This window comes from Onychostoma macrolepis, chromosome 18, assembly GCF_012432095.1.
Source record: "Onychostoma macrolepis isolate SWU-2019 chromosome 18, ASM1243209v1, whole genome shotgun sequence".
NCBI classification, from domain to species: Eukaryota; Metazoa; Chordata; class Actinopteri; order Cypriniformes; family Cyprinidae; genus Onychostoma; species Onychostoma macrolepis.
In genome coordinates, this window is record NC_081172.1 from 8,238,685 (window position 1) to 8,260,371 (window position 21,687).

A 21,687-nucleotide genomic window follows, 5' to 3' on the forward strand; every position below is an offset into this window, starting at 1 on the left:
AATTGCATTTTTCAAAAAATGCAAAATGACTAGAAAATAATTTATTTAGTTTAGAAGTATCAGTATAATGAGAAAGAGACATTTTAGTGGCCTGGGGAAAGGGACAGTGACTAAGTGCATCTAACAATATGGAATATTTTCAGTATTGCTAAACATGCAGCTACTTGGTATAAAAACTCAGGCATCATCATCCTCATCTAAATATAACATGGCTGCATGCCAAGAGAAAGGCATTGACCTCATATTTCTATGTTCTCCTTTCAGGGTTATGATTATATTAACTTTTATGACTTTTCCAGGCTTGGAAATCACAAATTTAAAATCACCTGACACTTCATAGGTTTTCTACGATATTACTGACACGTCCAAAATGAAAATACTCAAAACAGAGAAAAACTGGGTTATGTTGAGCACAATACGTGCATTAATGACTATTCATTTAAAAACTGAATACACACAAAACATGTTTTCAGTTTCTAAATTAAAGTCATATTTTCATTTTTGTGGGACAAGGTGGTGGTGGTGGTATCATTAAATGCTGAAATTCTTGGAAAAATAAGAAGTGCTGGCATAATATTCATTAATTGTTCCCAAAAAGCAGAATTTTTTGTTAAAAAGTTATTAATATTTAAAACATCCTAATATTCAAAACAATCCTGATTTTGCTGTAATGTGACAAGAAAAGTATAAAAGCAAAGGACCAATTTTGACCCATTTTGCATTACAAATGTCAGAGAAAAAAATAATAATATATGTGGGGGGGGGGGACAACATCTTGATATTTGTGAATCAAAAATAATGAAATACTGAACAAGTTTAAATTTCAAGTTTTGCCACTTGACATTTTTAGTCATTAAATCTATATTTATTTATTATGTATGACACAACTTGACAAACAATTTTTGACTGTATTTTTAAAACATTTATCCCATGTTTTATTTCAACCTTATTTGTCATTGACCCAACATGTGACAAGCTTCTCCCAAACCTGTTGTTTGCAAAAACAAGATCACCTTATTTACATTTTTCTGATTCTTTATACAAAATGTTCAATCTGTGAATCAAACATTCAGCACGATGCACAAGTGATCAGTTCAATGATTAAATGCTCTCACTGCACCACTGCCTTCAGCAGCCATTCAACTAACGTTACTACTGCAGTTTGTGATTCTTACCTTTGACTTGAGTCTCGTACTCTGTAATGATCTCTTTATCCTTCTTGAACTTCACGGAAAGATTCGACATTTTCAACAGTGATTCGAAATATCAAGAGTTCAGTTGTGAGAATGTTTGTAAACTGGTTTGTTTGGGTGCTTTTCCGATTTCCAGGTCGCCCTACAGCGGCCAGTGCATCCCAGAGATTTTTCCAAGTTGCTCAGGCTAAAAAAATCCCAAAAGCCAAACGCCGCAAATGTTCATCTTCCGAGTTCCCAACGATTCCGAACGTAATTCCGCCGTCAGTGCGATCAAAACACAGCGCGCACGGGAAGAGTTTCCTCCCAAACAAGTAACCCTTTCCTTGGGCAAATGTCCACGGCTTGTTCCAGCGAGAGGCAATCCGGTCCTTCAAGCTGTCTTTTAGTCACCCGCCGACGGATCTGGACAGACTGAGCAGCATAATGACTGGCGTGATTTTCTACACCCTTTCCTCGCGTCCGTGGGTCTGATCGCCGGACAGTTTCACGGATAGTGACTGACCTCAAAGCAGCTGGAAAAGCAAGTGGTTGGAAATGGGAGGGATTGGAGGCGGAGGGGGTGCACGTAGCGGAAATGTGGACGGGACCGACAACTTTTCTAACCAGTTGTCCACGAAAGTATATTTGGTTTTGTACGTTAGTAGTTAAGTTATAGAGTATTAGACAGTTTAAAAAAACAGCATTTCGATGCTTATAAACGAATCAAAACCGTTTGAAAAACTTATTGTGAAATGTGTTGTGTTTTTAAGATTTATATATACAAATCGTTACACTATGAATCCTTGAAAAGTGTATGTGATTTCTAATTATTAAGTTTTAAAGTAAGCCTTTTGAATATTTTTAACGGTTTTTAGGAACGCGTCGTGTAGGACCCCTAGTGGCCAGTGTTTGCATGTAAATAAATCACTTGCCTCTGTGACATCTAGGGAAGAAATTAAGGATTGTGATTCCGTTCCGGTTCAACTGACGACGATCATAAGATAATTTCAGATTTTAGCAGAAAATATATATAACTAGTTGTAGTAGTGGCACACAGTGAGAGTTTTTTACCGACTTTTCACAGTTTTCACAAGGGGCAAAATGTCATCCTTAAACTGTTTCTACATATTAAATAAAAATGCTAAGCAAAAAGCATTGGTTTATTTATTTTTCTATTTTATAAAATATTAATAAAACATATAATATTGTACATATCATTTCTGAAGAGGGATATTGTGGATAAACTGACAGTCACACAGCGCCTCTTACAGGACAGCTGCTTTATTGCAATACTTAGTGAATCGCCTTTGAGTTTATTTACAAATGCCTTTCATGTAGGCCTGTAGATTTTATTGTTTTATTCTTGTCCCAGACCTGGACTTTCAATCTATAAAAATCCATTATTAAAAGACAAATTATTACATTAAGATAGAATTACCTGTTTAAAATTATGATAATCTAAACAAAGAGTGGCATAATTATAAACCTTTTCCATATTTTTTTTGTTTTATTGTCTTTTTTTATATTGTGTTATTGTAAAATGATTTAAAGAAATAAAATGCTGATACAATTTTCCCACATTTATCTGATACAAACATCTACCCTAAACTGTGTAAATGAATGTAAAGCACAGAGTGCTGCAGTATGTAGAGTGAGTTGTAACAGTAATAGAAATTATAGACATCAGTTTAAATTTTAACATGAATTTGATTTGTTAATCAAATTTCCTTGTTCAAGATCATTTTAATATCATTCCCTATCACCAAAGGGAACTAACAAAAAGGAGACATTTTATTTTAAAATAAATAAATACATAAATATTTTTATTTTTTTTAATATATGTGTTTGCATAAAAGTCCAAAAGATTCAAAAACATCTAAAGACATCTTTTCTGTGAGCACTTGACTGAATCCTGTTGATGTATATAAAATAAAAGATAGTTAAATAGACATTGTTACTGCCTATTTTTATGGTAATGTCTAAAGAGTCTAAATGCTATATAAATAAAGATCAGGCAGGTTAAAAGTACAATTAAGTTCTTTTAATAACTTGCACTGAGCTAAGTTACAAACTAAAAAAACACTTCTTACTACTTTTTGGACTTTTATTTCCACTGAAACATCATGACTTAATAAATTAATACTTTACAGTAAACATGGAGGGCATTAATGCACAGCAGCATATGGTAAACCATGAACACACAGTAGTAGCATCTTATATTTCACATGTATAATTGAGTAAATGATGACTGAAATGATGAATTGTCATTTTTGGGTAAACTGTCTCTTTAAAATTTTCCAAACTCATTCTAGGTGATTTTGAAAAAGCCATCTTCCAACACCTCTGTGAATTTGTCCTTCATCTGCTGACGAAAGCCACTGTACCACTCCAACAGTCTCATCCTCCTCTCTGTTTTTTCCTTCTGGCTCATCTCTCTCTCCCTCTCCAGGATGGCAGGCAGCTCCCTCCAGTCCTTGAGGAAGATGAAGGGTGCTCCTGCATCTTTAAGTAGTCGGAGCGGGGACCGGTTACCAACTGCACAGGCCCCTGGAGTCAGGACGTCCTCCACCACAGGCACAGAGCCATAGGCACAGGCTTCATAGATGCGGTAGCACTCTGTGTTCACTCCCACCGGGCAAAGAGTGAGGTCACTTTGTGCTAATGCCATCTGGTACTGTCTGGAGGTGTCTGCCGTCTCTTGAGGAAGCCACCTGATGACACAAAATGCAAGAGCTATTTAAAAAAAACACTTGCTGCAATCCAGCAATGTTTGAGATTATTTGTGAAGGATTTATGGGTAAAACAGAAACATGAGAATGTATACTGGCTAAGTAAACAATTATACATACTAACTGATAATCATAACTTACACTACCATTCAAAAATTTTACTTTTTTTTTTTTTATTGGAAAAAAGTCTCATGCTCATCAAAGCTGTGTTTATTTGATCAAAATACAGTAAAATATTATGAAATGTTACTACTAATTAAAATCATTTTTTCAGCATTACTTCAGTCTTCAGCGTCACATGATCCTTCAGAAATCATTCTAATATGCTGATTTAGTGCTCAAGAAACACTTTTCAGTATTCTGTGATTAATAAAAAGAGCAGCATTTATTTATTTGTGTGTGTGTGTAAGATTATAAATGTCTTTGCTGTCTCTTTTGATCTATTTAATGCATCCTTGCTGAATAAAAATAGTAATTTCTTTAAAAAAATTACCTGACCCGAGTTTTTTTTTTTTTTTTTTTTACCTCCCTAACAATAGAGTAAGTATTTTAAATAATTAGCATTTCTAGCGTTACATAATATATCCTGCAATTTTGTTGTGAATGCAGTTTATTTAAAATCAGACCGACAAAATAATGGACAGTACTTCCAAAAATACATACTTCTCTCTAACATGCATGAGGCAATCTTTCTCCAAGCCGTTCTGCTTTAGGAAGCCCATGAGAGTTTCCCTGGAGGAGTTTTTGTACATAGTCCCGAGAAAGTTGCAGAGATATGGTCTAGCAGTTTTCACCATCTGACCGCTAAGTGCGACAACAGGGAAATGCCTGTATCTGTAGAGAAAGAAAAAGCACATTATAAACAATCAAACTAACTGATTTTATTCTAAATGATATAAAAAAACCAATAAAATCAGATGCTAATAAAATATTACAGAAATACACCTCATAAAATATAAAACAAAAATTAGTTTTTAAAAATAGAAACTTACGTGGCAACACCCAGTGGCCACTGAAAGATGTCTTTATCATTGACCCAAGGACTGTCGTACACAAGAAAGAGCAGGTCCACAAACCCGCCGTGCCTCTTAAGGTAAGGACTGATCCAGTCGTTATTGCACTGCTCGTTGCCCAGAAGAACCACAGCAACCCGAGATACAGAGCGCATCTGCACCAGACCCTGGACGTGCTGCAGCCACTGGATGGAGTAAGAGATTTTCTGCTGCTCACGGCCATTCAAAACCAACACCACACTGTCTGTGTCAAGAGAAACGTGCCCTTGGACTACTGCTGGCCCTGTGTAGAAACTACAAAAGAGATTGCAAAATTGTGCATTCTGAAATTGTTTTGAAAGAAATCTCTATGTTCAAGAAGACTTTTAAAATTATATATAAAAACAGTATTACTGTGAGGTATTGTTACAATTTAAAATTACTGTTTTATATTTTAAAATGTTAATTTTTAATGAATTTTCAGCATTTTTATCTTGATTTTAAAACAGCATTCATTTGTAATAGAACCCAAATTGCATTCTCGTTGAATAAAATTGTCAGTTAAAAGCTTACCTGAAATTGATCTTCCCAGACTGAATCTCTCCTTCTCTCCATTGGCTGGATTTGTCTTGTGGGTTGAGAGGCCCTTCTAAAATATGTTCCCACAAATAAAGTCCTAGGAAAAGGTAAACAAGGAACATTATTTAATTTTGTTCTCTACTAATGTAAAAAAAAACACACCAAGCAATGCAATGATCTCTGGATCCAACAAACATATTCCACTTGCCAATAGCCGCTTTGCCCCAGATCTGAACTTTATATGTTTTTGGCCTGTTCTTGGCTGCATGATCTTGGTATGATCTGAAGGCATCTCTCCGCTTCTTCAGAACTAAGGAATATGCACGCTCATCCTCTTCCCAAGGGTTCCACTCTTCCTCTCCTGCTTTTCCACTATCTGAAAAAAAGTTAATTTTTAAAGAAATATGTTTACACTCCATCATCAATTGATATGCTATTATTGCATTTACACTATATTATATTGTTTATGTTTATTACAACAAATCTATTAGATGATGCAGATTATGATTCATTGTCTTACCTATAATCACAGTGCCCTTTTTCACTACGCGATGAACGCGAGAAATAACCCTCTTGTTGAAAAATACATTATACGCTGCATACAGCGAAAATATCGCATATGCCAAAACAACTATGATCGCTATTTTCCGGCGTAAAAATCTCATGTTTAATTTTCAGGTGACCATCCTGCGGATCCCGACCAATGTGCACAAGAGATGACCAGTATGTGAACACATTTTTGGTTTGAGTCGGATCTTTTTAATGAATTGGTTCACGTTTGAAAGATTCGTTCTCAAGGCCGAAAACCGATTAGTAAAGTGAGAAGAATCGGATGACCTGTTCACAAAAACTGTTCAAAAGAACCGATTCGCCGACATGAGTCGAACGTCTCATCACTACTGTTTACATTTTCCCGAGGCTGCCTTGTACTGCCTGTTCAAAACTATAACAATTATCTGAAATATTTAAATATTTCAACAAATCTGTTGAAAACAACATGAGGCCCTAATTAAATAATGTATTGTATTTATCATTTAAATAGCTTTATGGGAGGAATTATTTTATCATCTCTGTGTTACTTTGCGCTTTCTGTCCAGTAAATACTCGGTCAACTATGAAGCACCGAAGGAGGAGCTTACGCAGTACAAGCTCTCTCTTCAAAGGTCGGTGTGACCGTACGGGCTGTAAGTAGCCTTTTTAACCGCACAAAAATGATGTCCCTGCCCGCTCGTTTGGGGGCTTTGTCCCCTTACCTGCAGGCTTGTGGTCCGCTGAAAGCATTACTTCCCAGAGCAGTGAACACAGAAGTGCTGGTGAGCGGTAGGTGATCACATAACGTGGATATATCATGACAGGCTGTTCAAGACTCTTGATATTCTAGACTAGACCGGGTGGAATGCATTACCAAGTAATAACTGACTGTAATTTAATTATTTTTCCCTTGAAAAAAGTAAAGTAACGGATTACTTTACTGAATTCTGTGTAATTTAATTACAGTCACATCTGATGTAATTGATGTAATAATGGACAGACTATTAAATAGAATCATGTTATATAAAACAATAGTGAATTTAACATCTAATATTAAAAATTTATGTTTATAATGTAACCATGTCCCTTTAAAATTCTTTGGTCAGTTCAAGAATAATTTATTCAATTTTATAATATTTATTTGAAAGAATCAAAAGAGCTGTTATATGTCTATCCTTATTGATTCTTTCAAATAAATATTATAAAATTGAATAAATTATTCTTGAACTGAGAATAAGAATTTTAAAGGGACATGGTTACATTATAAACATAAATGTTTAATATTAGATGTTAAATTCACTATTGTTTTATATAACATGATTTACATCGAGGCTGACATAGGATTTAGAAAGTAATTAGTAATAATTAATGCATTACTTTTTTAGAGAGAATAATTAGTACAGTGATCTAACTATAGTGATGCAATTAGTAGGTAGTAGTAATTACTTTTTTACAGTAACTTACCCATCAGTTCCAGACTAATGTTTGTTGTGCTACAGAAATGGTTTAAAAGTTAAAAGTCTGAATAAGATGTCTTTGTATTTCTTTATGTATTTAATATATTTACTTGTTCTAGTTGTGGTTCCATTGTTGCATACCAGACCTCATTCTAATACAACTAATTAATCCTATAATAAGTCATATTATTGACGTATTATATGGTTATAATATGTATATTATATATGTGACCCTGGATCACAAAACCAGTCATAAGCAGCACGGGTATATTTGTAGCAATAGCCAAAAATACATTGTATGGGTCAAAATTCTAGATTTTTCTTTTAAATGCCAAAAATCATTAGTACATTAAGTAAAGATCATGTTCCATGAAGATATTTTGTACATTTCCTACTGTAAATATATCAAAACTATTTTTGATTAGTAATATGCATTGCCAAGGACTTCATTTGGACAATTTTATTGGCAATTTTCTCAATATTTTGATTTTTTTGCACCCCCAGATTCCAGATTTTTAAATAGTTGTATCTCAGCCAAATATAGTCCTATCCTAACAAACCATACATCAATGGAAAGATTATTTCCATTTCCATTTATTTTATTATAAAAAGTTTGAAAAGATTACCCTTATGACTGGTTTGTGGTCCAGGTTCACATATTATATAAAACTATAAATTAATATCTTTATATAAATTATTTAATTTATTTATAGATGCAATAAAATAGGTTATATCCCTTTATTCAGTGACCATTCGATATGCTTTTTAGGCCATTTTGGAGCACGTCTCGCTCACACCGACATCAAAATCCCTGACTTCTCTGACTATCGGCGTGTTGAGGTGTTGGATCCCAAGAAGTCCTCTCAGGAGAGCGGCGATGCTAGACGGGCCTTCTCTTACCTGGTGACTGGATCCACTGCTCTGGTGGGTGTCTATGCTGCCAAAACGATCGTGACCCAATTCGTGTCCTCAATGAGTGCCTCTGCGGATGTCCTGGCCCTGTCCAAAATTGAGGTCAAGTTGTCCGACATCCCAGAGGGGAAAAACATGACCTTCAAGTGGAGAGGCAAGCCTCTGTTTGTTCGTCACAGAACAGAGAAGGAGATCGCAGCCGAGCAGAGCGTTGATCTCTCGGAGCTCCGGGACCCCCAGCATGACAAAGACCGCGTCGCCAACCCCACTTGGGTCATCGTCATTGGTGTCTGCACTCATCTCGGCTGTGTCCCAATCGCAAACGCCGGTGATTACGGCGGGTACTACTGCCCCTGCCACGGGTCACATTATGATGCTTCAGGAAGGATCAGAAAAGGACCCGCGCCTCTCAACTTGGAGGTGCCTTATTATGAGTTTCCTGATGAGGATACTGTAATTGTTGGATAAGCAATGGACATTTTCTCTGTATGCTTTTAATGTGTCTGGCCAAATCTAACTATTAATAAATATATATTTTAAAGCAACCAACATCTGTTTTTGAGGCTTTTGACTGGGCATGCAAATCTTGGTTACAAATTAACAAACACAGTTCTATCAGACCACCAAAAAAAGTTTAATTAAATATTTTTTTGTTGAAAGGCATTCAACAATATCATTCACATATTCTACAATGTACAATCTTCCTAATTGTTCTGAAAACAAGCTGCACATTATGTCAGGATATTATTGCAAAGATGGGGGAAAAAAAGGTAAAAAGTAATTGTGACTTTTTCTCTCTCAATTCAGATTTTCACAAGTCACAATCAGACTTTTTTCCCCTTAGAATTCTCACAATTCTGTTTTTTTTTCTTTTCCCATCATGAAATAACAGATTTTTCTCTCAAAATTGCGAGGAAAAAAAATCTGAATTGTGCGATTAAGTCACATTATTTTTCTCACACAACTGTTTTTTTTCCTGCAGAATTCTGAGTTTACATCTCGCAATTCTATTTTTTGTTTCTGCCATGGAATAATTCTGACTTTTTTTTCTTTTTTTTTTTAAATGCAAGAAAAGAGTCAGAATTGTCAGACATAAACTCTGAATTGCGAGAAGAACAGTCATAATTGTAAGATGAAAAAAAACAACAACTCACAATTACCTTTTTTATCCTGTGGAGGAAACAAGATTTCACAGATTCAAATGTACCATATAAAGTTAAAAACATTTTTATACAGTACCACAGTATTAATATGTTGTATTCCAGTTTCAACTACAGTACTCAAGCATCCAATCAAACAACCTGTATGACACATGATTATAAGGTTTGAAATGTTGTTTCTCATTAAAAATAAGGTTACATCAGTCTACATAATGCACTTCAGCTTGAAGTTCCTTTTGTATATAGCCCAGAAGAGCAGCGGTCACTTGTTGCTGTAATGTGGCATTTCCCATTACAAGAGCAGTCAGCTGTGCAATATCAGTCCATGTTATTGAGCCTAAAATGGTTACAACATCCTCATAGAGTCTGCGCTGCTGGTCAGGTGTCAGTTCCATGATAACCTGAGGTAGAGGTTTAAACTGTCCGCTAGTCATCCAGCATCCAAGCAGTCCACCAACAGCCCCACCTTAAAAAGACAAAAGCGCAGGTAAGAAAAACCAGCATCACATATTACAGTATATCCTGTATAAGGCTGTATGTAAGGCATGAATGGACTTGCCCACTGCAATTCCCAATGGACCACCTATTAGGCCTCCTGCAAAAGCCAAACCACCAGCGGCCGCTGCTCCTTTTCCAGACTGCTTTACTGCTGTTTTCACTTGCTGATTTGCGGACAGCTCACAACACAGTTTCATTACGTCATCAACGCGTGGCGGCATCTTGCTTGGAAATATTACAATATAACTGCAAAGTTAGAACACAATTATTTAGCGATTTGTAGAAATACAAAAATAAAGTGTGGCTATATCATTAAATATATTTAAATAAAATATATGTGTGACGTGCAAACAGACTATCAAATTAAATAAATGATATACAGAACGCATTTACTGTATACGATGTGTCTAAAGGACACATAAAAATGCTGCTGTGCACCGTACACTCACCTTCAAAGGCAACTTTTAGATTCCCTATTAACAATATAAAATCGAATTAATGGCATCGATTATTTGGAGATTTGGTGAATCAAATCAAACTATCAAACCTCCAGAAATCAACTCATCACGCCAACAAGCGCTATGTCATGATTTTTTTTTTAAGCGTGAAGCTGGAAATATATTTTTCAAAATAAAATGCCTTTCGTTGTTGCGCGTTTGTGAGTAATTTGAATGTCTTTGAACCATGTCTCTGCAACATTTACCAACCCATTATAGCCTTAAAGATTGTGAAAACTGATCTATGAATGCCAATTTTTAAAAGATAAAATATTTAATTTTTAATTGTATTTCCACGATAAAGTGAACTTTGCTCAAAACGAAATGTCTATACTTACTTACTAACGATTATTTAAATATTTACACATATTTTAATTATTTAATTTAATTTGGCCCACCATGTGAATATATATATATATATATATATATATAAGTTTTCATATTTATCTAAATCCTACTAGTTTAGGTTACTTTATGTGAAGCAGAAGTGGTCTCTTATTTTGAAATGCTCCTTCACCTGTGCTTTTTTTAAAACAGCACCGTCAACAATTTCTGTTTTCACGCAAATAATATTTTGCACTGACCTAATGAGCAGTTTGTGCAGTCGATGTAATACCGAACGAGACTGAATTATTCCGTGATATTTCTAACTTTGGTGTTCTATAAGTGAAAGTACTGTTCTGTCATTTACTTCTTAAACGTGTCCGGACATGCCTAACAAAATTTGACTTTTAAATGGAGCTCATCATCATCTCAGCAGAGTCGATGATTGGATGTTTCCTGCATGCAGTAGCTCTTATCAGATGCTTTGCACTGAAAGCAGCTGATGCCTGGACATCATGACAGTTTTAAAGACTGAAACTGCTGCTTTGGCTGGAATGAGTGAAAACTTGTGGTTGGAAAAGGCCTGTGCTCACCTTATTCCCGCTTTACCATTATGGATCATTGAATATACGTGGACTAAACGGATGATGGAGGTCTTAGAAGGTGTTTCTTGCAATGTTTTTAATAACCCAAACAAATAAGCATTGCTTTCAGTTAAAAACAGTATAATGCCTTTGCATGTAATTACACAGTTACTGTGTTGTTTGTTACTTTAGTGTCATAAATCAACTGCACAGTTGGTGCAAGTCGGTAATAGATCTAACATAAACTAGTTTGAAATGAATGCACAGGAGATCTAATCAACTTTAACCTCTTTCAGTTCTAGGGCCTCCATTATGGCTAGAAGGTGACTGGCATCTTCTGACCCTTGAAGAGCCGTGCAGAATCCGTGTGGTGGCAGCAGAGGTCTGGAAGATCGTGCAAGCCAGAGACATCAAGCACTTTGAGAGAGTCACTGAGTTTTTGGATGTTACGTACACACTTGTGCCAAGACTAGTGACTCCCATCAAACACATGAAGATCATGTTTGGTCTGCAGACTCTGGTGAGGCATTGTTTTCTTTTATAAAATACATAGGTCAACCGACCAGAAATAACTTGTAGTTTTGTATAGGGATTTCCATGGGTTTTTCATTATTGTAATTATATATAATAATATAAAAATATAAAAATAACATTAATCATAATAATCACCACTCCATTAAAGAACATAGAATGGAAAGGAAATGAAAGATACAAACAGATAAACAAAAGACACCTCAATCAGTAAGAAAAATAAAATCGTAGTCCAGAAATTTGTTGTTCTTATTATTTATGAGTTTATGAGATTTTACAAAATAGGAAATCCCAACAAGAAAGGCAAAGTAGGCAAAATAAAATAGGCATTCGGGAGAAGCCGAATATTCACCAGAAGAGACGGACAGCAGCTCGTAAGTGTTGCGATACTTAGTCATAGATCTGTTGTTTAAATTATTTACCTGCTGTTGGGAAGGAATACTTTCGTTTCCTTCTATTTCTATTCTGCATTTTCGTTGAGGTTTCGTTGTTTGATTGCACTTTCTGTTAATTATAATAATTTGCACCTCGGCTAAGAAGGAACCTGGATCATTTTCAGTGCTCCTTGCTAGCGAAGTGTTAGTTTCGTCTTGAGTTATTTGCACAAGGCTATTGGCTGGGCCAATCAGAAGCCGCCACAGCGACTGTAAAAGTATTTAAACTGCCTGTTCGCTATTACAAGTCGGGAGAAGCGAATATTCACCAGAAGAGACGGACAGCAGCTCGTAAGTGTTGCGATACTTAGTCATAGATCTGTTGTTTAAATTATTTACCTGCTGTTGGGAAGGAATACTTTCGTTTCCTTCTATTTCTATTCTGCATTTTCGTTGAGGTTTCGTTGTTTGATTGCACTTTCTGTTAATTATAATAATTTGCACCTCGGCTAAGAAGGAACCTGGATCATTTTCAGTGCTCCTTGCAAGCGAAGTGTTAGTTTCGTCTTGAGTTATTTGCACAAGGCTATTGGCTGGGCCAATCAGAAGCCGGCCACAGCTGTTTTCACGGTAGTGTGTTAAGGCTGTATTTATCAGAGGTCCGAGCGCTGACGCGGAAGCATCAGCGGAAGCGTTCAGCCTCCTCGTGTGAAGACCGACGAGGGTAAAGACCATCGACTTTTCCAGCGCGACTTTAACCGAGCAACGACACCGAGCGACACACTTAAGTATCTTTTCTTTTTTTCCCCCTTCTCTTACACACTTTCCGTTTCCATCCTCTTTCCTGCCACCTCTATCATGTGTTTCCAAACTATTCCGGTTCTCTCTCAACCACGCTCTAACGTCCCACGCAGACGGCAACGTAATCCTGCTAACCTGCGCCTTATCTCTACCTCCTTCACTACACCTCTTTCCTTCTCTGTGGGTCTCTGGAATTGTCAGTCAGCTGTCAACAAAGCTGACTTCATTTCTGCTTTTTCTTTAAAATCCACGCTCAGCATCTTGGGCTTGACTGAGACCTGGATTCGTCCAGAAGACTCAGCAACCCCAGCTGCTCTCTCTACTAATCTCTTTCTCTCACACCCCCGGCAAGTTGGCGGGGTGGAGGCACTGGTCTGCTCATTTCTAACAATTGGAAATACTCAACCCGCTCTTCCCTATGCAATTACAACTCATTTGAATCTCATGCCATTACTGTATCAGCTCCGATAAAACTCCAGATCGTGGTCATTTACCGTCCCCCTAGCCAAATTCTAGCCACCTTCCTAGAGGAGCTGGACGGGCTGCTGTCCTCTTCGTGGAGGATGGCACTCCACTCTAGTCTTTGGTGATTTCAACATTCACCTAGACAAGCCTTATGCTACAGACTTCCATGCACTCCTAGCTTCGTTTGATCTCAAACGCCTTACCACTACTAGCACGCACAAATCAGGCAACCAACTTGACTTAATTTACACACGCAATTGTACTGCAGATAACATTCTGGTACAACCGCTACATACTTCGGACCATTTCTTCATTACATTTACATTACACTTTGCTTCTCCTGTGCCACCAACCCCTACCAGTTACTTTTAGACGAAACCTGCGCTCCCTTTCTCCTTCCCATCTTTCCTCTGTGGTATCCTCCTCTCTTCCTTCACCCACCCATTTCTCATCTCTGGATGTAAACGCAGCTACTGAGACTTTATGCTCTACCTTAACCTCTTGTCTAGACGACATTTGTCCTCTCTCCTCTAGGCCCGCACGGGCTGCTCCTTCCAACCCCTGGTTATCCGAGGTTCTTCGTGAACATCGGACTACACTCAGAGCGGCAGAGAGAAAATGGCGCAAATCAAACGATCTGTCGGACCTCAGTAGGTACCAGTCTATGCTCACATCCTTCTCTGCTAAAGTCCACACTGCCAAATCCTCACATTTCCGCAACAAGATCGACAGCGCTCCAGACATGCGTAATCTCTTCAGAACATTTAATTCCCTCCTCTGTCCCCCTCCACCTCCTCCCTCCACCTCTATTACAGCTGATGACTTTGCCACTTTCTTTACAGACAAAACTAGATCAATCAGTGGTCAGTTTTCACCTCCACGCACACAGGACCCTCACCCTACCACATCCACTGCTAAAACTCCCATCTTTTCTTTCTGTCCACTCACTGAAGCTGAAGTATCCAAGCTTCTCCTCTCCAACCATCCTACAACATGTCCTCTTGACCCAATCCCCTCACACCTTCTCCAAGCAATCTCACCCACACTCTTACCTGCACTCACACACATCATCAACACATCCCTACTCACAGGTAACTTCCCCATTGCGTTCAAGCAGGCTCGGGTAACCCCACTGCTCAAAAAACCTACATTAAACACTTCTCTTATAGAAAACTACAGACCTGTCTCTCTCCTTCCGTTCATAGCGAAAACACTTGAACGAGTTGTCTTCAACCAAGTCTCACTGTTTCTTTCACAGAACGACAAACTGGATGCTAAACAGTCAGGTTTCAGGAGGGCCATTCAACTGAGACTGCGCTTCTCTCGGTCACTGAAGCCCTGCGAATTGCAAAAGCCCATTCCAAATCATCAGTCCTCATTCTGCTGGACCTATCTGCCGCTTTTGACACTGTCAATCATCAGATACTCCTGTCCACCCTCTCATCACTGGGCATCTCTGGCATTCCACTTCGCTGGTTTGAATCCTATCTCACTGGTAGGTCTTTCAGGGTGGCCTGGGAGGTGAGGTATCCAAAGCACATACACTGGTCACTGGGGTTCCTCAGGGATCAGTTCTTGGACCCTCCTCTTCTCCACATACACTACATCACTGGGTCCCATCATACAGGCACATGGATTCTCATACCATTGCTACGCTGATGACACACAGCTCTACCTCTCTTTTCAACCAGATGATCCAACGGTAACTGCAAGGATCTCAGGTTGCCTGGCGGACATCTCGGCATGGATGAAAGAACATCACCTGCAGCTCAACCTGGCAAAGACTGAGCTTCTTGTCCTCCCTGCCACTCCGACTCTACAGCATGACTTCACGATCCAGTTAGGTTCATCAACAATAACCCCATCAACTTCGGTCAGAAATCTTGGTGTAATCTTTGATGATCAGCTGACCTTCAAAGACCACATTACAAAACTGCTCGATCTTGCAGGTTTGCACTATATAACATCAGAAAGATCAGGCCCTTTCTGACAGAGCATGCTGCACAACTTCTTGTCCAGGCCCTTGTCATTTCTAGGCTGGACTATTGCAATGCTCTTCTGGCTGGACTTCCGTCTAATACAGTCAAACCTCTACAAATGATTCAGAATGCAGCGGCACGACTGGTCTTCAACGAGCCCAAAAGAGCCCATGTTACACCTCTCTTTATCTCCCTGCACTGGCTACCAATCACGGCTCGCATCAAGTTCAAGACACTGATGCTTGCATATAGAACAACCACTGGCTCAGCACCCGTTTACTTGCACTCTCTATTAACAAACTACATCCCCTCCAGAAATCTGAGATCTGCTAGTGAGCGACGCCTCGTGATACCATCACAGAGAGGCGCAAAATCACTCTCTAGATCATTCTCATTCACCATTCCTGGCTGGTGGAACGATCTTCCCACCTCTATCCGGAATGCTGGATCCCTGTCAATCTTCAAGCAACAACTGAAAACTCATCTCTTTCGACAGCACTTGACTTCATCCTAAACTTAAAAAAAAAAAAAAAAAAATTATCTTTACTTATTCCTTCCTTTGGTAGTTTGTATTTATTTGAACAATGTCTGAGACTTGGTGTTGCAAGCACTTCGTATGTCTGATTGCCTCTTCAAGATTAATCGCTCGATGTATTCCCCAATTGTAAGTCGCTTTGGATAAAAGCGTCTGCTAAATGACTAAATGTAAAATGTAAATGTAAATGCATTGTACTCTATTTGATTACATTGTTAAATTAAATGAAGCAAAGTTCCTTCCTTAATTTTATAGAATACACAAGTTTAATTGTGCGAGTATGAATTTGTTTGACTACTTTACGATTCATGAACTTTTGTATTTTTTAGGTTATCATGTGGATGTTGTGGAATGATCAGAGCACTGCTAAAATCTCTGACAAGATTGAAAGCTTTTTCCCTACAAACCTTCCAGAGTATCACAAATGTGTAAGTATGAACCTCTTTCCACCAGGGGCCACCGTAAATACATAAAAAGCCAAAGTAATTTATAAATGTGCTATATGATGCATGGGTTCTTGTTGAAGTGTATTAAGTTAATATCTGACTATGTATCATTATTGTATTGTATTGTCTGCAATGACACAAATAATGCTTTAAAATAGAAAAAAAATTTTTAGGACTGCTGAGCTTTTTAACACTTTGCTTTGGTTTAAATCATGCTTCTATACAGAGCCGCAGGAACATGGATCTCATGCAGAAAAACCAAGAAGATTTCAAGGCCTTTGCTCATGTTCTGGCCAGAGACAAGGATATGCGTGAGACTTACATTCGGGTTAGTGGAAGAAAAAAAAAAAAACGTTGTACTTTGAATGGTACATTACTTATATCAGCACTAGTTTGCATCAGTTCCAGATCCTCAAGTCAAATGTGACCATTTAACTTTGCAGGATTTAATGGAGGAGCAATATGGTGAACGCTATGCACTGAAACTGGAGGAGAGACTTGTACACTATTTGGGAGAGCTAGATAAACTCCTGCCACAACCAACATGTATTGAACAGGTAACTGTTTATGTGCTTTTGTGCCTAAAGTAGCTGCATTTTCTGTTTAGTTGTGCTTTTTAAGAAAGGCATTACTAATTTTTTTTTTTTTGTGCTTTTATTTTTCTAAACAAAAAGACTGTTTATAAAAATAATAGCACAACAGTTTTTTTCTGACAGACGATAAAACAGGTGAAAAAATTCCAACAACTAAATACACATAAATATATTGGCTAAATATCTAGTCAGAGTCCCCACAGGTCCTTAAAATGTTTTACATTCAGTTTTATCAAAAATAAGGTCGTCAAAAATTCACTGTAAACTAAGGAAACAAAAAAAAAAATTGTATCAGCACATAAAACTGTTTATTGCCTTTCTTTTAACACATTATCATATATATTCACACTAGAATTGATATGTTATTCTGTTCTATCCACATTTGTGTCCAGGTACTGAAGCAGTCCCATTCATATGGGAAGGGAGAGAAGATCCTAAAAAAATTACTTTCAAGGGATAGTGCATCTCTAGCCACAATTCTGAAGAGACTCCTGAATTGCGGTAAGAATGTTTCTTCTATATTTTGTCTCTGAATTTGCCATACCAGCTTTGAAATTACAGACACCCCACCGGCTACATTTAAATGCACACAAATAATCCATTATTAATCGGATTGAAGGCACAATCGGGCGTTTTTTACAGCGTGATAAATATAAGCAGCATGTCGCTTTTATGTAATATTTATCCAGAAATGGAAAAATATTAATTCTTCTGTTTAAAACGAATTAAGAAACATTGTAGGAGAATTGTAATTATGTGCAAACAGCAGGAAACTCTCTATATTTGTGCAGTGTGCGCATGTCAATTCTGATTTGAAGCTTGTGATATATAAATGCACACATCAACACGATCACTATATTTAGCATTCATGTAAACACTACATTCAGATTCATTAATCGAAATGAATTCAGTTCGACTGAAACAAAAGTTATGTAAACATAGCCATTCTTTAATTTCATCTTAATTTTCTCTATTTGACAGCTGTAACAACAAATCAGAGCCTTGACGACAGTCTCTCACTATCACTTTCAAACACTTTTGAGGCACAAAGGGACGCTGAAGTTGTTAAACCATCCAATGGTACCCTCCGTGTATTTTTGAGGTCGTCTCAGAACAGCACAAAGGAGAATCGACTGTCGCAAACCAGCACAAAAGAGCTCTTTGGTTCTCAGGGCTTGTGGCAGAATAGAAGCACAGAAACTATTTTATCTCGGGAGAAGATTTGTGGTGATGGAGTAATTATTACATCTACACAGTTGTCAGATTCTGAAATAGATCAGATTGACTTCAGCCAGTCTCTTCTGGTGGAGAAGGACCTGGTTGGGAGGCACAGACGGGAGAAAACTCAATCTGAACCAGAACAGAAGGAAAGTGAGACTGATTTTCCAGAGCAGATCTGCTCCAGACATGGCAAAAAAATGAGGAGCATCCTTCAGGAATGTTCTGAAGAGCTTGATGGAGAAGTCGTACAAGCAGAATGCACTCCAACATCAACCCAGAGCACACCGCCCCTTCTCCCGTACACATCACAACCTCAAGCATCTCCAAACCAGCACTCATTGTCCTCTAACCCAGATTCATCCTCTACGAACATTTCAATGTCCTACATCCAGCAGGTCAGTCTTTCACCAGCATCCTCAAAGAATCCAGTTGCTCCTTCACCTTCAGTTCTCCAACAGTCCTCCTCATCATCTCAGTCCAGAGCCTCAAAGCAACTTGCAATCAATGCAGGACAGATTTTAGCTACCGTTGTCTTCGCCAAACCAAGCAGAACTGATGACCAGAATCTGAAACTGTCATTAGAGAGTCAAAGCTTCCTAATGCAGTCCAAGTGGCTTCAACCTCAAGTTTGCCTTAATAGACTAAGCAAGGAAGAATGTGCCAGAGCCATGGATTCATACAGAGCCCGTGACATTTTAGAAGGAGAACAAGAGCCTGAAGAGGATCAATACATGTTATTTGATGTAAATACATTGTATTCTGAATCATACTCAGAAGATTCAGACTCTGATGACCCTGATTACAAGCCTGACTATGACTAAAGGAGAGGACGTCAAAAAGAAAGTGCCAGTGAATGTAGCCTTCATCATTTTTTTCAGATGCATATCTACTCAAACATCTATTTTAGCATTTTACTTGGATGTTTGAATAAACTTGCATCGGGGTTGGAAAAATACACAGGTTTTTTTACTTTATTTTACCTCATCGGTTTACCTCATGGAGGTCAAAATGCTTAAAGCTCTTGATTGTCAGCAGGTCAGTCTTTAAAGAAACCAGTACTCCATCTTCAGTCCACCAACAGTCCTCCTCATAATTTCAGTCCACGGCCTTAAAGCCACTTGGCACTTAAAGAATCAACACAGGACAGATTTTAGCTACCGTTGTCTTCACAGAAATAAAGAACATGATCTGAAACTGTCCTTACGGTGTCAAAGCTTCCTCGTGCAGTCCAAGTGGCTTCAACCTCAACTATGCCTTCACAGATTGACCAAGGATGAATGCGCAAGAGCCATGGATTCATACAGAGCCTGTGACAATTTAGACGAAGAAGAAAATTGCTGCTTTTCACCTTATTTTACCTCATCATTTACCTCACGGTAGTTAAAATGCTCAGTATTTCCCCAGTGTCCTCAAAGAAACCAGCTGCTCCTTCACCTTTATTCCACCAACAGTTCTCCTCATCATCTCAATCCACAGCCTCAAAACAACTTGTCACCCCAGGAATCAATGCAGGACAGATTTTAGCCACCATTGTCTTCACCAAACCAAGCTGAACCAATGAACACAATCTGAAACTGTCCTTAGAGAGTCAAAGCTTCCTCATGAAGTCCAAGTGGCTTCAACAGACTAAGCGTATTTTAGGAGAACAAGAGCCTGAAGATTATCAATACATGTTATTTGATGTAAATACACTGTATTCTGATGTATACTCAGAAGATTCATGACCCTGATTACAAGCCTAACGGAGACTAAATCAGAAGACATTGTCTTCAACATGTTTTTAGATGCATAGGCACTCAAACATTGAGTTTGGATGTTTGAATGAACTTGCATTAGGGTTGGGAAACTATGCAGCTTTTTTACCTTATCGTTTACCTCATAAAGGTCAATGCCAAAATATTTGTGTCCTGTATGTTTTTTGTAATCAATCATTTTAGACTCCTGTTGCCTTGAAGGTCCTATGAAGTGCGAGTATATAACTCTAAAACAACATGGATTCAAATGAGGAACGCTGTGTACTTTTGGTTTAGTGACGCGTATGGTGGGTCAGGGTTATCGCTGGGTCTCTGTATGGCTTGCTTTAGCGGATACATGTTGACATGCTTTCTGTGATTGACCTAGAAGTGTTATGTAAGGACAGACATTTTGGATTATGACAAGTTTTTTTACTTCGTTTTAAGCACACCCTTCATTTGCCTACAAGATTGTGTTGACCCTACTTAAACATCAGGTCAGAAGTGTTTTAAGGTTAGTCTTAGCCTCACTAATTGGGTATTACATGTGTACGTGCTGGGTTTTTAAATAGGTGGTTATGCCAAGTACAAAAAAACATGAAAGAGAGTTGTGAGTTTGAAGTTCAAGGTTATTGCTCTGTAAAACTCCATTCTGTCTTTTATTTACCTGACTTGAGTTTAAATTTGACTTGATGTTATTGCAAACTCCTTTGTCATTATTGCATCATATATAGTGCACTCATTCATACTTGTCAGGTAGAAAAAATGGCATCTAATGTCTGTAGGTGTTTTGGATAATGATGGTTGTTTGAGCTTGAAAGAGTTACATAAATTATCCAAGTGACAGCATTTTTTTCTAATTTATTTTTAAGCCATGTGGCTTTTATTAAAGCAATAGTTCACCCAAAATGTAAATTGTCATTATTTTGTCATTTACCTCATGTAGTTGTCTTTTCTTACTGTGAAACAAGAATGGAAAATGTGCTTGTCACTCTTTTTTGCATTTACACTGAATTGGGACTGGAGCTTTTCAAATCATCTGATGTTTGAATTCATTGAAAAAATCACAAACAAGTTGTTTTATATTTGAACTAGATGTCCCATTAGTAGAAAGCAAGGCATGAATAACTTTTGAACTTTGTTGTGATTGTGAGAGACCCTAAGCCTTTGATTTCCATATTTGGGATAGTTGGCAAAAGGCTTTTCACAGACTTAATCGTTTTACTTGCATAATAGCAGAATGGCCAATAGTTGCAGTGTTAGCACCAATAAAACAACTCCAGCCCACGCAAAAACGTGAGCTAAACTTATGTAAGACAGATATAGATACTAGTCTCTTTCATTCTCATTACAGATGTGGAGAATACTCTCCAAATGATGCTTGATGAATAGTATCGGAAATCTGAAATCCAGTGTTAAACCTAAACGGCTTCTCTCATTATAAATGTGCGCTGTAGCAGGTGCGACTAATAAAATAATAATAAAAAAATAGACTGATGTGAGAGAATGAGACAGCAATAATTTTGAAACAAGGAAAGTGTCTCTAAAAACAACTTATCGCCATGTGCATA

The 21,687-nt window shown here is 37.8% G+C and overlaps 5 protein-coding genes across 7 annotated transcripts in view; 2 read left to right on the plus strand and 3 right to left on the minus strand.

Annotated features, from left to right (window-relative positions):
• Positions 1-2,046, minus strand: part of srgap1a (SLIT-ROBO Rho GTPase activating protein 1a) — a 111,308-nt gene extending 109,262 nt beyond the window's left edge. The window contains 1 exon segment of the mRNA XM_058750696.1: positions 1,176-2,046. Coding sequence (XP_058606679.1) covers positions 1,176-1,245 — 70 coding nt within the window. The 5' untranslated portion in view covers positions 1,246-2,046.
• Positions 2,047-2,991: 945 nt separating this feature from the next.
• On the minus strand, positions 2,992-6,218 carry rxylt1 (ribitol xylosyltransferase 1). Its single transcript, XM_058750697.1, has 6 exons — positions 5,996-6,218; positions 5,684-5,851; positions 5,470-5,572; positions 4,897-5,211; positions 4,568-4,738; positions 2,992-3,886 (listed from the first exon to the last, which is right to left on the minus strand). The coding sequence occupies exons 1-6, from the start codon at positions 6,138-6,140 to the stop codon at positions 3,484-3,486; spliced, it is 1,305 nt and encodes a 434-aa protein (XP_058606680.1). The 5' UTR covers positions 6,141-6,218; the 3' UTR covers positions 2,992-3,483.
• Positions 6,219-6,604: 386 nt separating this feature from the next.
• LOC131524300 (cytochrome b-c1 complex subunit Rieske, mitochondrial-like) lies at positions 6,605-8,920 on the plus strand. Its single transcript, XM_058751302.1, has 2 exons — positions 6,605-6,795; positions 8,233-8,920. The coding sequence occupies exons 1-2, from the start codon at positions 6,687-6,689 to the stop codon at positions 8,841-8,843; spliced, it is 720 nt and encodes a 239-aa protein (XP_058607285.1). The 5' UTR covers positions 6,605-6,686; the 3' UTR covers positions 8,844-8,920.
• Positions 8,921-8,992: 72 nt separating this feature from the next.
• Positions 8,993-10,627, minus strand: zgc:112052 (protein C19orf12 homolog). Of its 2 annotated transcripts, none has more exons than XM_058751304.1 (3): positions 10,483-10,627; positions 10,095-10,258; positions 8,993-10,001 (listed from the first exon to the last, which is right to left on the minus strand). In XM_058751304.1, the coding sequence occupies exons 2-3, from the start codon at positions 10,252-10,254 to the stop codon at positions 9,736-9,738; spliced, it is 426 nt and encodes a 141-aa protein (XP_058607287.1). In that variant the 5' UTR covers positions 10,255-10,258; positions 10,483-10,627; the 3' UTR covers positions 8,993-9,735. The 2 variants fall into 2 exon arrangements, with proteins under 2 accessions (XP_058607287.1, XP_058607286.1); XM_058751303.1 differs by having other exon boundaries at positions 8,997-10,001; positions 10,095-10,279.
• Positions 10,628-11,079: 452 nt separating this feature from the next.
• Positions 11,080-21,554, plus strand: LOC131524298 (uncharacterized). Of its 2 annotated transcripts, XM_058751298.1 has the most exons (7): positions 11,080-11,517; positions 11,735-11,958; positions 16,453-16,551; positions 16,796-16,897; positions 17,013-17,126; positions 17,555-17,663; positions 18,144-21,554. In XM_058751298.1, exons 1-7 carry the CDS (start codon positions 11,370-11,372, stop codon positions 19,202-19,204), a joined length of 1,857 nt encoding a protein of 618 aa, XP_058607281.1. In that variant the 5' UTR covers positions 11,080-11,369; the 3' UTR covers positions 19,205-21,554. The 2 variants fall into 2 exon arrangements, with proteins under 2 accessions (XP_058607281.1, XP_058607282.1); XM_058751299.1 differs by lacking the exons at positions 11,080-11,517; positions 11,735-11,958 and adding an exon at positions 15,713-16,252.
• Positions 21,555-21,687: the final 133 nt, after the last annotated feature.

Coding starts and splice junctions, on each gene's coding strand:
- rxylt1 (XM_058750697.1), bottom strand. CDS start 6,140: ATGAGATTTTTACGCCGGAAAATAGCGATCATAGTTGTTTTGGCATAT. Junction 5,212..5,469: donor TCTGGGAAGATCAATTTCAG/GTAAGCTTTTAA, acceptor TCTCTTTTGTAG/TTTCTACACAGGGCCAGCAG. Junction 3,887..4,567: donor CTCATGCATGTTAGAGAGAA/GTATGTATTTTT, acceptor TTGTGTCATCAG/GTGGCTTCCTCAAGAGACGG.
- zgc:112052 (XM_058751304.1), bottom strand. CDS start 10,254: ATGCCGCCACGCGTTGATGACGTAATGAAACTGTGTTGTGAGCTGTCC. Junction 10,002..10,094: donor TCCATTGGGAATTGCAGTGG/GCAAGTCCATTC, acceptor TGTCTTTTTAAG/GTGGGGCTGTTGGTGGACTG.
- LOC131524300 (XM_058751302.1), top strand. CDS start 6,687: ATGATGTCCCTGCCCGCTCGTTTGGGGGCTTTGTCCCCTTACCTGCAG. Junction 6,796..8,232: donor CACAGAAGTGCTGGTGAGCG/GTAGGTGATCAC, acceptor TATGCTTTTTAG/GCCATTTTGGAGCACGTCTC.
- LOC131524298 (XM_058751298.1), top strand. CDS start 11,370: ATGACAGTTTTAAAGACTGAAACTGCTGCTTTGGCTGGAATGAGTGAA. Junction 16,552..16,795: donor TTCCAGAGTATCACAAATGT/GTAAGTATGAAC, acceptor GCTTCTATACAG/AGCCGCAGGAACATGGATCT. Junction 17,664..18,143: donor GAAGAGACTCCTGAATTGCG/GTAAGAATGTTT, acceptor TCTATTTGACAG/CTGTAACAACAAATCAGAGC.